A 15656-nucleotide genomic window follows, 5' to 3' on the forward strand; every position below is an offset into this window, starting at 1 on the left:
CAACATCAAAAGATAAACATTAAACATTTCAAACGTTTCGGAGTGGTATTCGAAGTATTATTGATTGTCGGTCTTGTATCATTTCGCATTTTTGATAATTTAAAACTTTAATTTTTTTATTTATACAGCTAAGGCCAAGGTGCATGGTATAATAATAGAAGGTAACAGCAAGTGTTCTTGTACAAAAAACAATACAACAACCACATGGAAATTTGTGTCAACTCATTTGACAGAAGAATGTAAACAAACAAACAAATTATCATCAAATTATTTTTATTTTGAAAATGAACTATTTTCGAATCCTCAAAATAAAAATTGAAAAACATGAATGAAAATCTATCAAATTTATGTTTCTATCGCTTCCACATCTTTCCTATAATTGAGCCATTGCCATATATATGTGTAACACATATGAAAATGCAGGGAATAGCGAGATGTTCCTTGAAGAAAGATTTGCTTCCTCAAACTTTCCCAGCAGGCAGATTGAGTAAGTTGAATACGGGAGCACATTTAATAAAGAACAATTACAAATTGTATGCTTTCCCAATTTTCCTGTTGGGTGATTTTTAAAAACATAATTTGTCAAATTCATATTGAGACTAGTATTACGTTGGAATCAAATCAGCTGGGACTTGCTGTTACCTTTTATAATTGTACCATGGCCAAGGTGTATTAAAAAGGTGTAAGTGATAATCATATGGTTTTAAACTTTTTTCTTTATTGTTTGTAAAGCAAATTGTCAAACTCACTTTCAACATTTAATTTTGATTTAAAAAATTGTATTTAAATTTAGTCTTTTTAATAATAAAAACGCAATAAACGCACCGGAGGAGGTTAAACACATAATTTTTACAATTTAAATAGTATATTGTGTTGAAAGACTTTGTTATACGCCTATGGACAGGTTGCATACGTGCAACTAAATTTCCTCGATTAGTTTTAGACCGGGGATTTATGCCGCCCCAACTTTTCTTTAAGGACGGTAGTTTTAAGACACTTATTCGAAAACAATATATTGTAATTTACAACATAAATAAGATCCCATGGAGCACATGTGAAAATTTTCAAAATTTTTCGCGACCGGGTCTTAAATTTTATCTTTTCACTGACCTAAAATCCCAAGAATATAAAAACTCACTCATTATTTCCCAAAGAATAGTTCTCCACAAAAATGAACAAAATAAAATGAATAATTGTTTTTGTTTATTTTTGTCAAAAACTGATTGCCAAAATGACAATTTAATTTCTATAACAACAATGTTTTTTTTTTTTTTTTGTAAAATATTTGTTGTTGTATCAGATGCATACACCTTATTAAATACACCTTGTGATAAACTAAGGAACAAAAAAGTTTTAATGACCGAATGGAAATTAAATAATATATATAAACTTTAAGAAAAAATTTACCTTTATTTATAATTTCTCTGTAGAGAGATTTTCTACACAATAATAAATCAAAGTACTAAATTACAGCTAATTCAGTCGAAAAATACGCTCAAAACACCCAAAATACTGAAAATTGGGGATACCTTTATATAGGGGCTCCCAGAAAAAGTGGACATATATTTATAATTTTTAGTGGAAAAATTTGGTACCTTACAAGAACCCTATGTACCAAATTTCAGCAAAATCTGCTAAAAAAAGCGCTCAAGAACCCCAAAATTGCAAAAACAGAAAAAAAATGCCAGAAACACTCAACCTTATTCCGTATGTCGTCGTCGTTGCCGACGACGTTTCTCTTTCGACATCACTTCGCATCTACATCGACATCACTTCGACACTGATTTGGTATTCTGTAATGCCATGTACAGACGAGCGTCGTTCCCTTTCTCATTCGTTGTTCGATCCTTAATTATGAAGTAATTACTTAGTTCCTCATACAAAATTTTCTGAGCGAACACCTACTTTTATGCGATGTTCAATTCGAATCACTCTCTGAATAACGAAGAAATTTGTCCCATCCCTAACAATTGAGAGTATTTATCGAAAATAAATTAATATTGACAGCTGGAAAATATTTATCATATTTTCAAACTTTTTCAGTCAAATTGAAAATGATGAATGAAAAGTAAAAAATTGTCTATGTAAATTGTATGCAGAAGGATCTAAATTTAGTTGTCTACATAATGTAATATGCATTTCTTTCCCTTTTGTTCTAATTAGCGTACAAAACAAGAAAGAAATGTGGGGTCACCCAAAAAAAATCTCAAATTTTTTATATGTGACATTTGAATTGAGAAAATATAAAAATGTATGAAAACATCAATATTTTCAGAAAAAATTGAAAACATGAATTAAAAGTTAATAGATATGGGTTCATACTATAGTCAGGAGAAAGAGAATTATTTTTTCTATTTAAATCAATATGTGATTCATGCAAATATGTTCCAATTTTGGTGTAAAACAAGTTTGAAAAAATAAACTCTGATGACATGAATTAAGAATAGTGTTGTATGAACGGGTTAATTCATGTACGTAATTCTGAGAGCGAACTACGTTGTTCGAATGCCCGTCAGAACATGGCATAACACTCATGCGACGATGTCGACTATTTATCGATAATATCAATAAAAACAAAAAACACATCTCTAAAAATGTGGTCAGTTGTTTATTTTGTTGCATATTTTTGGGCAAAAATGTGTTTGTATCCTTCACCGCACTGTGGCACAGAGCATTATGTCGTGGTAAATGTGTTTGTGTGCAATTGGGATGACATTTTAATCCCACATAGACCTATTGACATTGGTCAAAATCGGTTCAGATTTATATATAGATCCCATATATTTTTCTTTATTTACACTTTATTTTGCATTAAGTATTGAATAGATTCTAGAATGATGCATCCTGTTCTTGTCCGGTCATGTTTTTTTTTTTTTAATTTCTAAAAAAAATGTTCAAACGCTTCAGTCGTCAACAAAAACTATGACGAAGAAATCTTCGACATCGTCGTCGTCACATATTGTTACGGAATACCAAAAATGTTTCAATAGTTATCGATAAATGTCGACAACGACATAGGGAATACCAATTTGCAAAAGACGACTCTCTTCGACGTCGTTTCGTGTCGACGACGACATACAGAATAGGGGTGACTATTAGCTGAAATCAGGCACCGACGTGACATATTTACTAAGGTTCTTGATTCCCAGACAGTTTAGAGAACGTGTTTAAAAATTCGTGCGTATGTTCAACAAAAAAGTTGGCCAATCAAACGGTGGACAATGTTAAAAGTTTTGAATTTAAACATCGGGTCATTGCAACTGCAAAGGCAAGGACTATATCAAAATCAAAACTCTGTCGCAAAAACTTTGTTAAAAGGGAATTTGCGTTATATAGATGTGCAGTCAAATACTTAAAATCGATCGGGCCTTTATATTGGTGTTATGGCATGGTAAATTACTGCCAAAAGAAAATGAAATATCAAACCACAGGCTTTTGGAAATTTTGGCTAGGACCTTGTACATTCCGAAATCCTCAAATTGTCAAAAATTGACAGTACAGTTATATAGGGCTATACTAAATCGCGGACAGATATCGATAATTTTTTTGTAGGAAGATTCGACATCCAATGAGAACCCAGAATATCAAATTAGAACCAATTCGATTGAAAAACATACAAAAAATCCGAAAATACCGAATAATGGGGTAACGTAATATGAGGGCGTCTACGAAAATTGGGCCAATATTGATAATTTTTGGTGGGGAGATTTTTTACCCAATGAGAACCCCAAATATAAAATTACAGCCAATTCGTTTGAAAAACATGCACAAACCTTCCAAAATTTCGAATATTAGGGATAACGTTATATGGGGGATACCCTAAAAAGTGGACCAATATTGATAATTTTTTGTTGGAAGGTGTGCAAACAGTACTTAAATACCAAATTACAGTCAATTCGGCTGAAAATCGTGTCCAAAATCCTCAAAATAAAAAGTGGACTTAGTGCTTTTACATGATGTTAATCCAGCGACGTGTGTTGAATTGGACTTAGCGCGTTTACTCACCAATTCAAAACAACAATAAGAAATGAGATAATTAAATTTATATTATATTATTTATACATAACTGTATCAAAATCTCAAATTCTAGAAAAGTAGACTTGTGTCCTTTACAAGTTAAGCCAGCGATATTTCGTTTGACAAAAATGTTTCTTTCAACTGCCTGATTTTGTTGCTGCCATTAACCAGCACGTTTTCTTTCTCACATTCTTCGAGAAACCTTCAGGTGGTGATACCAAGAATTTATAAATGCATTTATGCAAGATCATTTGTAGTTAGGGTAGCACGATGTTAGAATTTATTGCCATATGATATAAGGATATTCTCCCATTGTATTAATGTGTTTAAAAGAAAGCTTCATTATATTTTGGTTTACAGTAACGAATGGTGGTTTTGATATTTATTATTCTTCTTTTTACTACTGGTTTAATCTCATCTCTTTTGTTATTACTTTTGTATTTTATGTAACATTAAAAAGTCCTTGTATTGCATAAATGAATAAATAAATGTTTAATTTTTATTGAGAACAATAATTGATTTTTTTAGAAAAATACTACTTCATTAAAAGCCTCAGTTAGATTGTGGAACGATTATATTAATTAGTAATGCGGAATATTAGCACATACTTATATCTACTTTAGATCAATGTCTGTGCAAAATGTCCAGGCTATTCCCCATCTCGTTGTATTGCCTTGGTGAAATTTTGTGGTACACCAATTTGACATGTTCCGCGATGATAAGGAACCTGTTATCTGATTTAGACTCGATTTAAGGCCCAACATTGAAGTAAAAATCCTAAATGCATATTTTTAAATTTAGGGAACTATTCAAAAAAGTTTATTACCTGAAATTGCATACCTGATATTGGTTTTGTACCTAATGCTTTCATCGATAATTTTTTCAACAAACTTTACTTCACCCCCCAAACAAGAAAGCTCTTCCTTGTAACCTGTCGGGCAATTGTGAGGCGGAGGTCTCTTTTTGGGATTGCGGGTATTGCAGGTCTCCGTTTGTTGCGAATCGAAAAAAGGAGGATTGCATAGGCAAAAATCATATGGACTATCCATGGATTCTCCGTATTTATCATGTGTTGTTTGGAAAAATTCCTCAAAGATTTGGTTACTTTGTTTCTGAGCAAATAGGGAAACCATCTCGGTCAGATTATTACGCTCAATATTACTTGCTGCATACTCCAAGTTGGATTTGTTCGTTTCGAGAGCAACCATCGGCCAACCGTTCTTCTTTGCGGCCAATAGCGAATAGATGCAAGATGAGCCGCAGCCTGTATTGGGGGAGTTGGGAGTGTACAAATATGATTGATTCATTGATCATCGGACGACTTCAACAAAATGTTCAAGAAGACTTATTATCCTACCTATGTCTATTCCTTTAACGGTGGAATTACAACTTCGGTCAGTTAATAGATCCTCCAGCCATAGAATATAGTTCAGTCTTAGTGGAAGTGTCGGTATAAGGCTTCCCGGTGCAAATTCAACATCTAGTTTGAAGTACTCTAACAGCAGAGTTTTTGTGAGTGCTCTTAATGCCTGCTCATTTTTGTAATCGATGTGCACTTTTCCGCACAATTCCTTGGATAGTCAAACGTCTTGTTTTGAGTAGAAACCGTTTAAATTTTTTTGAACTTACCAACTTGCAGACGCGTCGAAAATCAGGATACTTAATTGCCAGTTCGGTGAAGTCTGGAGGTGTGTTGAATATATTTCGGGGATGCATTGCCCTTCGGATGTTGCTCGTCATTTCTGGCGTTTCTTAGTCTTGAATATTCACTGCATTTCACTTTTCTATGGCAAAAACGATGTTAAATATTAACATTATTATTTCGTATTTCAGTATTCATCTATTAATAACACTATTATATTTTTTATATTTTTATTTTTCCAAACCACGCGCAAATGAATTGGCTGACTTTATTTATTTTTAATTCCAATTGGAGCGTACCGTTGGTTTTAATTGCAATGCCGCTTCTTAAAGTTTTGACGGCGTTACGAAATTGGACGAAATAGCTTTAAAACGTAACTGATAAAACCAGAATCAAAACAAACAAAGATTAGTATTAGTGTATTATATCAAAATCAAAACAAATGAAGCGATTAGGCTGTTCATTCACCGACTGAAGAAAAATTGGAAAAGCTTCCACCAGCTAACGAATGTGAGGAGAACACAAAATGGCCGATATAGTCCCCTTTTCCACAGGAAAATTTTTATTGGCGGACTTTAAATTTTTTCCAATTGGAATATATGGAATATATTTTTATTATTTTTAAATTATTTTTTACTACGATAACGAATTTTCCCTTATGATATCGTAGAAAATAGTAATATCGGGTAGATCTTTGCAATACGGGAACAGACCATTAAATGAAAATCATCTGAAAGTGACAAAATCATTTCAGCCGCTCGGTGCATATATTGTGTAACTTCATATACTAAAAGTAGGGAAATTACATGATATAAAATTGCCTTAATATTATAATTAAATTAATTAATTAATCTATATGCATCGAGCGACTTTAATTTAATATTTAATGAGAACAGTTGCAACTTTTTTATGGCACAAAGACAGAATCGGTATAGCATAAGTGTTTTGTGTTTTAGCTGGAATTGTGATTTATATTTGTATGGTAAATGACTCAACAGCCTAAATCCTGATTTTTCTATTGCATGTAAATGTGCATTTGGAATGTAATTCATTACAAATTAAATGGAAAATCGATTTTGAGCAGGTTGGACAAAATCGAAAGATCGAAAGTCAACTTTTTATTTTTAGTTACAGTCAAAAACCGAAAAGTCAACTTTTTGGTCAGACCAACGGGGCCTAGGTTATGATATATCGATAAAATCCTTCAGACAAATCCAAAAGATTGAGAAAAACAAGTATATATATATATACATCACCGTTAAGGGATAAGCAGAATGCTCGCGTTGAGCCATCCTTCGCGTTATATGTTATCGAAAATACAACAACCGCAAGGAAACGATAAGCGTTTGTGTTATCGTTTCCTTGTGGTTGTTGTATTTTCGATAACATATAACGCGACGGAAGGCTCAACGCGAGCATTCTGCTTAGCGTGGTTTTATATTTGTCGGGATCGGTGTTGAGAGTTTCTCTCTCTTGAGAGAGTAATTAGAGTTGCGTTATTTTTAATTTTGTAACAAGCGTACTTTTTGTTCACAAAAGGTACGAATTGACATAAACGTACCAAAACAAAAATTAGATTTTTTATTATTCGTGAACACATTTACGCTTCAATTATAACATATATTATTTATGTAAATAACTGGTACAAATATTGACCAATATTTCTCGATAATAATGATTTATTACCATTTGAAGTATAATTTTAGGTACCTTTTTGTACTTTTTTGTTCCTACCTGTGGCAATGTTTTCCAACACAATTCAAAATTTACCACTGAGAGAGAGAGAAACTCTCAACACCGATCCCGATCCCGACAAATATAAAACCACGCTTAGCCCTTTATTTCCAATTATTGATTTGTTCCCGTACTGCAAGAATCTACTAGATGTTACTATTTTCTTCGATAACATAAAGGAACATTTGTTATCGTAGATTCTTGCAGTACGATGTTTTGTCGATTAATTTATCCCTATTACCCTTTGGCATATTTTGTTTTTGTTCTGAATTTTATCACCTTCTGACACTCTTCCTTTCTTCGAAACTGTTAGAAAGAGACGGTTAGTGTTGTCATCTACGTTTTGACAGATCTAGTGGGACGTCGACGACGTTGTGTGGTACTTTTGATATTTTTATTCCTTTCCACCGAAAAATAATAAAATATTGCAAAATAGTAAAAAAAAACACGAAAAAGTTGTAATACTTAATTTTCGATAGTGCCTTGTGAAAGACGGCAAGATCTGAATAAATTCTTGATTGTTTTCTGTGGTATAATCAACGTAATAAATTGCGGAACCCACACATTACCATCAAACAGAATAGAGAATGAAATTATGAGAAGATGTGTGTGTATGTGTGCTTCTGTGGAGTGTGTTAGTTTTGATATTGTTTCGTGAAAATCTCAAATCAAATGTAAATACTGCGTCGATTGTGTATATAGAGTATTGTGTCCATGGTGCGTGACCACAGCGAGGAGGAAATGTACGCGCCAATAAAGGTAAACATTCTAAGGCAGACATACCGACTCGTCACATAAACAACAATCAAATTTCAAACGAGCCCCCGAGTCAGCATTGAGAAGAATGAGGTGAGTCCTCTTTTATTTGTTCAGCATACATCCGACATCCGCCTCTATATGTGTTCTACAGTAAGTAATTTTTTTTGCTGGAGATGTAACCACTATGCATACAATGGATACACACCTACTAAATGTCTGCCGAATGTTGTTTTATATCGCGCGGAAGCGATGCTTTTGAACCATTGCTCTTGAACTAATATGACGTAGCGAGTCTCCTTGTTACCTATAGGGAAAATTTGTCAAAGCACAGTTTTCGGTTTTGGGATATGTCGTAAGTAAATCGGTTCGATATGATTTGAAAACAAATAAACATATTTAAACATTTATGCCACTAACATTTATTAATAATTGGAGTCATAGTAAAACAACATGATATACCTATATCTTAGATTAACCCACGATTCGTTTGGAATCTTAGAAGCGTGTTATAGTCTTATACTTTTCAACATATATGAATATATATGTTTTCATCGTCCTTTTCTACCTTATAAATAAATTCCGTATAAATTGTAAATGATGAAGACCTATCGGATTCGTATGAATTCATTAAAATGAACGAAAAGAACAAACAATTGATGGATATACAAGGGCATAATGTTCTACAACCATATTTATCGTTCATATCAAAAATAATCTGTATTACTTGCAAGCAAAAAATGTCCACATCATAGCATTAGTGCATGTGTTTTCTGGTTTTGAAATTCTTGTCTAATTGGGATTTTTCCAGGTAGTGTGTATGCATTTGTTTTTGCTTGGGACAACTTCAATACTCAAAATAATCCTAAAACGATGTGTGAAGCATGATTGTTGTTTTGTTACGTTTTATTGTCGGCAGTTGTAGCGCTTTTGTTGGTGTTAAGTACGGTTTAGGGCTCAAAGGGAATAGGTTAGGTATGCCCAAAAACCAGCTCCAGTGTTCTGTTGTTCGCAGTTCGTATATTCAAGCTCGTTGACCATTAATCTTGATTTCATTTTATATGTATGTAGTTTTCACACCTTTATACTGTGAGCGTGTGCGAATTTTTTCCGATCTTATGTATTTTGTGTTTACGCTTGTCTCAATCGAACAAGGGCATTTGATGACAAATAATTTTGGAATATGCCATAAATTGTTGTTTTGTGATTCTGGAATATTATGTCGAGAGATAATCTAAGTGTATTTGCTAGGTTGCAAATTGTCTCTGTTTTCGTCCATATCGGGCATAGAGTGTTTTGAAGGGAAGGGCGCCCCTTAAATCAATATTGGTTCATTCCTACAAAGCAAATATGCAGATAATTTTACTTATATCAATTTTGGCTTTTAATCCAAACATGCAATGTAAAGTAACATTGTTCGGTACTTCCGAGTTTTTGTGTGGATGATATCGCAGTAGTTTCATTTATTTTGGGCAACACTGTTGATACAAATTATTTTAGTATTTTTGTTTTTATCGCTGACATGCTGGCATTCAGTCCAAATAATTACCTTAATGGTAAGTTTAAAGAACAAACGTTCATAAAGAAAATAAGAATCACAACTAATATCGAGCATAGTTATTGTAAATGAGCAAACTGTCTCACAAAGCTGTGGTCATGGTCAAAGCTAAAAAGAGGCTTCTGGGCGAAATAGAAAGCGTGCTACTAAATCGACTGCATTATTAAGAATAACTTTAGTTTGAATTCAAAGCAGACGTGAAATTCACACACAATTCGAGCGACGATGTGTGTGTATGGCCTTTGAGAAGCCTTTCCAACAATTAATATTTGGGTGTAAACACATATGCATGCATTTCATATCTTTAAGGTCCATCATCTGATCTGTGGGCTTTATATAAAATAAACACATTGACATCTTTAATGTACAAACTCATTTCATTCCTGATTGAAATAAACGTTTAAGCATGTTTATCTTTTAGGTGAATATGACAAAGTTTACAACGGTCTTAACAATTGTACGAAACCAGGTGTCACAAGTAAATGCTTAAGGGAAATTAGCACAGTGATGCCCCGTCTCGTATTAACCACAGACAAAATTGTTCCGGACAATGATTGAGTTATACTTTAGAGCGGAAAAGTGAAACAAAACTTAAGTTGAAAGACAACGGCAGGTGCGCGAAGAAAATTATACTAGGACGCATAATGTCACAATGCAGTAATGATGAATTGCAAATGCAACGGAAGTACAAACAGCGACAGCAGCAGCTTTTCCAGTCTTACAAACACTGCAAACGGCGAAGAAAAAAACATTTACTCACTTCCATAAACACATATATCACATATCGACCGATTATTTGGACCTTAGATGATAGATTTTTATGGTATAAAAAGGCTGGCACACTACCAACGACGATGTTAAATCGATCTATGTTATATTGCCAAAATATTCCTCTACTCGTGCTGGCATTGGTTATGACCATGATTTGTTTTCCAACAAATATTATACCTACGGAGGCAGCTACTGTTGGAGGCAGCAGTATTTCTCTTTCGTCGATATTGAGTGCCGGTCCAAGTCCTGTTCTGTCATCGCCGTCTGCGACTTTTACGTCGACACAGCAGCGTCAAATGCAACAACAACATCTGTTTGCTCTTCTAAAGTTGGATAATATGTCGAAAACGGGTCACATAGGGGATCCTGCGTCTGTATTGTCCAATGACCTCTTTGGCGCTGCCGATCTTCATCATAGTAATGACGAAAGAAAGGCAAATGAAAATGACGATGAAAACGAGAATAAGTCTGAAAATTTGACCCTAAAGCGTGCTGCTACTACTACCCTATTGGAAACTGCAGGCTACGTGTCCGATGATGGCCTACAATATGAGAAGGCTCTGGCAGCGGTTGTCTCAAATGCACCGAATGCTCACCAGTCGTCTCTGGATAACAACAATATAGATTGTCCAAAAGAATGTAAATGCCTTAATGACTACTTTGACTGTGGAAAAAAACTTTTAGACCATGTCCCGCCATTTCCAAACTATGTACAAGTCATGTAAGAATATTTTTTGAGTGGTAATTACTGGGGAACTAAATTCTTCTTTTTTGCAGTGACCTTCTTGGGAATAAACTTAATGACACGACGGTATTGCAAATACACAATCTTCCGGATCTTAATAAACTGTAAGTAGCTTAACTTGTCATATTATTCATCGGCGTAATTTGTGTTTATCCTTTAAGAGTTTTAAAGCGGAACCAACTGGAGAAAATACCAGTGTTTGTTGGCCTCACGTCACTGAAGCAGCTAAGTCTGGCGCACAACCGTATACAAAGGATTTCTTCTGAGGCACTTGCTGCTTTGCCGAAATTGAAGTCATTGGATTTATCGAAAAACTACCTGCATGCAATTGAATCGGATTATTTTCCGAACACAAACCGTCTGGTCCACTTGTAAATTATTTCTCGATCAATATTTGTGGGAGTGGTTTTATGATTAATATGCATGTGAATCTCTTTTGCAGAATACTAAATGGAAATGAAATTTCGGGCATTGCGGAAAATGCATTTGAAAATCTATCATATCTGCAGGATATTGAATTGAATAACAACCACTTGACTACGCTGCCCGGAGGCGTATTTAAGAACATGGGTAAATTGCGTAAACTGTAAGTACCGATTGAGTGGGGGTTCGTCTTCATTGGCCCAATGCACGACTATAATCCATCTTATTGTAGGTCCTTGAATTATAACCAGCTGGAAATTAATTGGTCCACTTTTCGAGGCTTGACCTCGTTGCAGAAGCTATTCCTGAAGTCGAATAATATTCGTATACTCCAGGATGGTGTGTTCCACGTCATGCAATCAATCGAAACTATAGAACTGGATCACAATGGCATTAGCTCTCTAAGCCGCCAAGGCTTGTTCAATTTGACGAAGTTGCGTTATTTAAGTCTGTCAAATAATTCAATATCTCGTATTGAAGTGGACACCTGGGAGTTCACTCAGTCGCTAACCAGTCTAGATCTCTCCCATAACAATATAAGTGATTTCAAGCCACAACACTTGGATTGCCTGCAGCGCCTGAAATATCTAAACTTGGCCCATAACAAGATACATTATTTAATGGAGAATACTTTCGACTGTGTTAAAAATTTAGAAGACTTGAATTTGCGCCGAAACAGATTATCGTGGATAATTGAGGACCCTGGGGCAGGGCCGCCATTCAAGTCATTGCGTAAACTGAAGAAATTGGATTTGTACGGCAATAATTTGAAGCAAATCAATAGCAAGTCATTGAGTGGCCTTTCAAGTTTAGAGTCCCTGAATCTGGGAGGAAATGCCTTAGCTTCAATACAAACGTCAGCTTTCGATCACTTGAGTCATCTGCAGAAGCTCACTTTCAAATCGCTAAATTTTATTTGTGATTGTGAAATTTTGGGATTTAAACGTTGGCTTACGAAACATTTACTATCAACCGGCCAACAGTCGCCGGTACATCCTTCTCAAGCGGTGTGTGGCTACCCCGAACATCTACTTGATCGGGAATTACTATCGCTGCAACAGAACGAACTAATATGTGGTAAGAAATGCCAAATTATGCAATTGAAACATGTCAATAACTAATATTTGAACCTAGACGAAACTCCGAAACCAAAATTGTCCCACGAGCCTTCCAATCAGTTAGCCGTTAAAGGAGCTAATATTACAATGGAATGTCGAGCTACCTCTCCAAGAGCAGCATCTATTTCGGCGACAGATGAATTGAAAATTAAATGGCGGCACGATAATCGCAATATAAAGGAAAAAGACCGTAGCTCAACCTTCGTCAGTTCTTCGCAAAGTGGTTCATCGTACGCAACAACGGACACGCAGATTTACAATGACCCGTCTAACAACCACACCACAATTATTGGCTACTTGCGTTTGTTTAATGTCAGCTATGAACTGGCTGGGAAGTACCAGTGTGTCGTATCGAATGCGTTTGGAACGACGTATTCACAGAAATTTAAAATTTCTATTGGAAGTATGTAACTCACCCCGACTCTGAGTCAATAATGGACATTACTTTACATATCCTTCTTTGCAGTTCATCCTTCTTTTCTGCAAATTCCATCTAATCTAACAATTGATTCCGGTGACACTGCCAGATTGGTTTGTTCTGCAACTGGTGACCCCACGCCTGTAATTGCATTGCAAAAATTTGGAGCAAGTGATTTCCCAGCCGCAACAGAGCGCCGTTTACAAGTATTGAGGGAGGAAAATGCATTTGTTATTACGAATGCGAAGCCCATCGATAGTGGAATTTACACTTGCACTGCAGAAAGTCCAGCAGGCGAAATCAAAGTAAATGCAACCTTGATAGTAAATGGTGAGTCTTTAATGGAAATATATAATATAGATCAGACATAAACGAGATGGGATCTACCAACGGACAACATATTTAGATAAATATATTGTGATCGTTAACCAATGTTTTGTTATATTTTTTAGACAAACCGCAACCTCATATACCTGTAGTAATTAAGGAAATAGCTGTAGGTAAGTCTAGCGTCCTTGAGTGCCTTAGCGAATTCGCCTTCGAACTAAATCAACCTCGCCGTGAATGGTACAAGGACAATAAGCCCTTCCATATAACACCTACATTCGACTCAGAGCGGTATTATTTTACAACTGAAAAGGAGCTTTTGATCATCGTTAATACACAGTCAGCTGACTCCGGACATTACCGCTGTGAAATTACGGACAACTCAAAAACATACACAATGCAAATGGACCTAATAGTGGTCAAGGAATACTTTAGTCAACGTGTTATTATCGTCGGGGTGGTATTGGTGACGCTGACTTGTATAGTGGTTGGCTCCCTCGTAGTTTGGATCGTATTATTTTACCAAAAGAGGAAACTGTGTAGGCATTCTGGGCAACATAATGGTCCCGGCAGTGGGTCCCGGGTTGCTGCTGCCCAAGACTCGATTCTGGACCAAACGCAAATGACAACACTCAATCGAACATACATTAGATCGAATAGAGACCCATGTCACCAGCGGCCAAGAAGTTTGGCCACTTTAGAGTTGAACTCTGGTCGTTATCTCGCCGATGCCGACGACGATGTCAATGCAGCAACGGCCGAGCAACGAAGTTGTTTGATCGTCAGCGCCACTCCCAATTACAATCAACTGCTTATGCAACATAACATTCGGGATAGTCGCAACGTTCAAAAAAGTCTTAGAGATGATGACGAAGATCTAACTTTGGAATACTTAGGCTTAAATACGTCACATGACACAGACCCCCAACAGGATCACTTGTCCAGCAAGGACTCAGGTACAGGTTCTGATGCAGCCAATAAGCGCAGTTTGGATGATTTTTCTGTTTCTTTAATATCGGCCCACGCGTCTACTCCTACAGCTACTGTTTCGACAATGAAGCCACATCCAAATATGTCCCCTGCTAAAGCGGAAGACGGTGAAGATAATGGTTACAATGCAGAGACAAAGGTGATTGCCCATGAAGACAGCGACGATTTAGTCGCTTCACCGACATTGGGCATTTCATTGTATACTATAGAAGCTAACATTACGCCGCTCAACAACAATGGCTCGCCTATCAGCAAAGGATGCTTGAAAACTTCCAGCGATAACATTAATGAAAGTGGCTCTCCGAATTTACAGACTTCTTTACTTTGCGACAACAATGCAGGAAATTGCCCGAAGCCGGTAGCAAGTTCCCCTCAATGTCATGCGGAAACGCAAATGGTGGACATTTAAATTGCCTGTATTTCCCATAGCATAAAACCAAGGGGGATTGATTGAATCCTGAAACCAAAAAAGACTGTTGTGCAAAAAAGTAATTTATCGTTTCGCCACATATTAGTTGTAAGTTTACCTTGCCCTCGCAGTGGAAAAGAACCGCGCAGCTATTAACTAAAACTAGTGTAAATGGCAACTGTACTCGTCTGGCAACTTTCTCATGCAACTCTCCCAAGTCATCCTGTGTGTATAAATATTTGTGATATTATTAATTTTAAGTCTTGTCCGTGCGTGTGTTATTTCGAATAATTTCATTCGACGAAAATGTAAATACCACACTTGCACTGAACCAAGAATGTGTTTTAGCAAAATAGCATTAATCGGAATAAACGAAACGTTGATCCAATGGGTCAACAGCTAAATTTATTTTTGATTAGACTCCAGTATTCCGCATCGTTTTACTTTACTTGTATTATGTCAAGCAATCGTAGGCATATTAATGCTTATGTATCGATTTTATATATTCTACATAGCTTAGCCATAAATAGTGTGTATCATATACGGGAAATATTCAGTACAGACAACTAATATTATTTAAAACCATGTTCGAATCCATTCGGTATTACCGTACATTTAAGAATGCATTTGTTGGTTCAGTGCATTTGCGAAATATTTCCAACAGTCATATTAAGCTATCGCCCTTTCGTACATATTGTAAATTTCTTCTCGTTGTCAACGATGTCGGGCACGTGGAAAGGTATCAATG

General features: G+C 35.7%; 2 protein-coding genes across 2 annotated transcripts; one reads left to right on the forward strand and one right to left on the reverse strand.

The window, feature by feature from the left end:
• Window positions 1-4631: 4631 nt before the first annotated feature.
• Window positions 4632-5757, reverse strand: LOC133335630 (U6 small nuclear RNA (adenine-(43)-N(6))-methyltransferase). The gene is made up of 4 exons (XM_061543940.1): window positions 5647-5757; window positions 5375-5588; window positions 4858-5281; window positions 4632-4794 (listed from the first exon to the last, which is right to left on the reverse strand). The coding sequence occupies exons 1-4, from the start codon at window positions 5755-5757 to the stop codon at window positions 4632-4634; spliced, it is 912 nt and encodes a 303-aa protein (XP_061399924.1).
• Window positions 5758-10627: 4870 nt separating this feature from the next.
• On the forward strand, window positions 10628-14908 carry LOC133335631 (leucine-rich repeats and immunoglobulin-like domains protein 3). Its single transcript, XM_061543941.1, has 8 exons — window positions 10628-11199; window positions 11256-11327; window positions 11385-11594; window positions 11666-11809; window positions 11879-12723; window positions 12781-13167; window positions 13231-13512; window positions 13635-14908. The coding sequence occupies exons 1-8, from the start codon at window positions 10628-10630 to the stop codon at window positions 14906-14908; spliced, it is 3786 nt and encodes a 1261-aa protein (XP_061399925.1).
• The last annotated feature ends 748 nt before the right edge of the window (window positions 14909-15656 follow it).

The sequence above is a fragment of the Musca vetustissima genome, unplaced genomic scaffold (assembly GCF_032173495.1).
Source record: "Musca vetustissima isolate MV318-11 ecotype Yass unplaced genomic scaffold, APGP_CSIRO_Mvet_v1 utg8222, whole genome shotgun sequence".
Taxonomy (NCBI): Eukaryota; Metazoa; Arthropoda; class Insecta; order Diptera; family Muscidae; genus Musca; species Musca vetustissima.

Coding starts and splice junctions, on each gene's coding strand:
- LOC133335630 (XM_061543940.1), bottom strand. CDS start 5,757: ATGACGAGCAACATCCGAAGGGCAATGCATCCCCGAAATATATTCAAC. Junction 5,282..5,374: donor CGTTAAAGGAATAGACATAG/GTAGGATAATAA, acceptor CCCCCAATACAG/GCTGCGGCTCATCTTGCATC. Junction 4,795..4,857: donor AGGTACAAAACCAATATCAG/GTATGCAATTTC, acceptor ATATGCATTTAG/GATTTTTACTTCAATGTTGG.
- LOC133335631 (XM_061543941.1), top strand. CDS start 10,628: ATGATTTGTTTTCCAACAAATATTATACCTACGGAGGCAGCTACTGTT. Junction 11,810..11,878: donor ATGGGTAAATTGCGTAAACT/GTAAGTACCGAT, acceptor ATCTTATTGTAG/GTCCTTGAATTATAACCAGC. Junction 13,168..13,230: donor ATTTAAAATTTCTATTGGAA/GTATGTAACTCA, acceptor CCTTCTTTGCAG/TTCATCCTTCTTTTCTGCAA.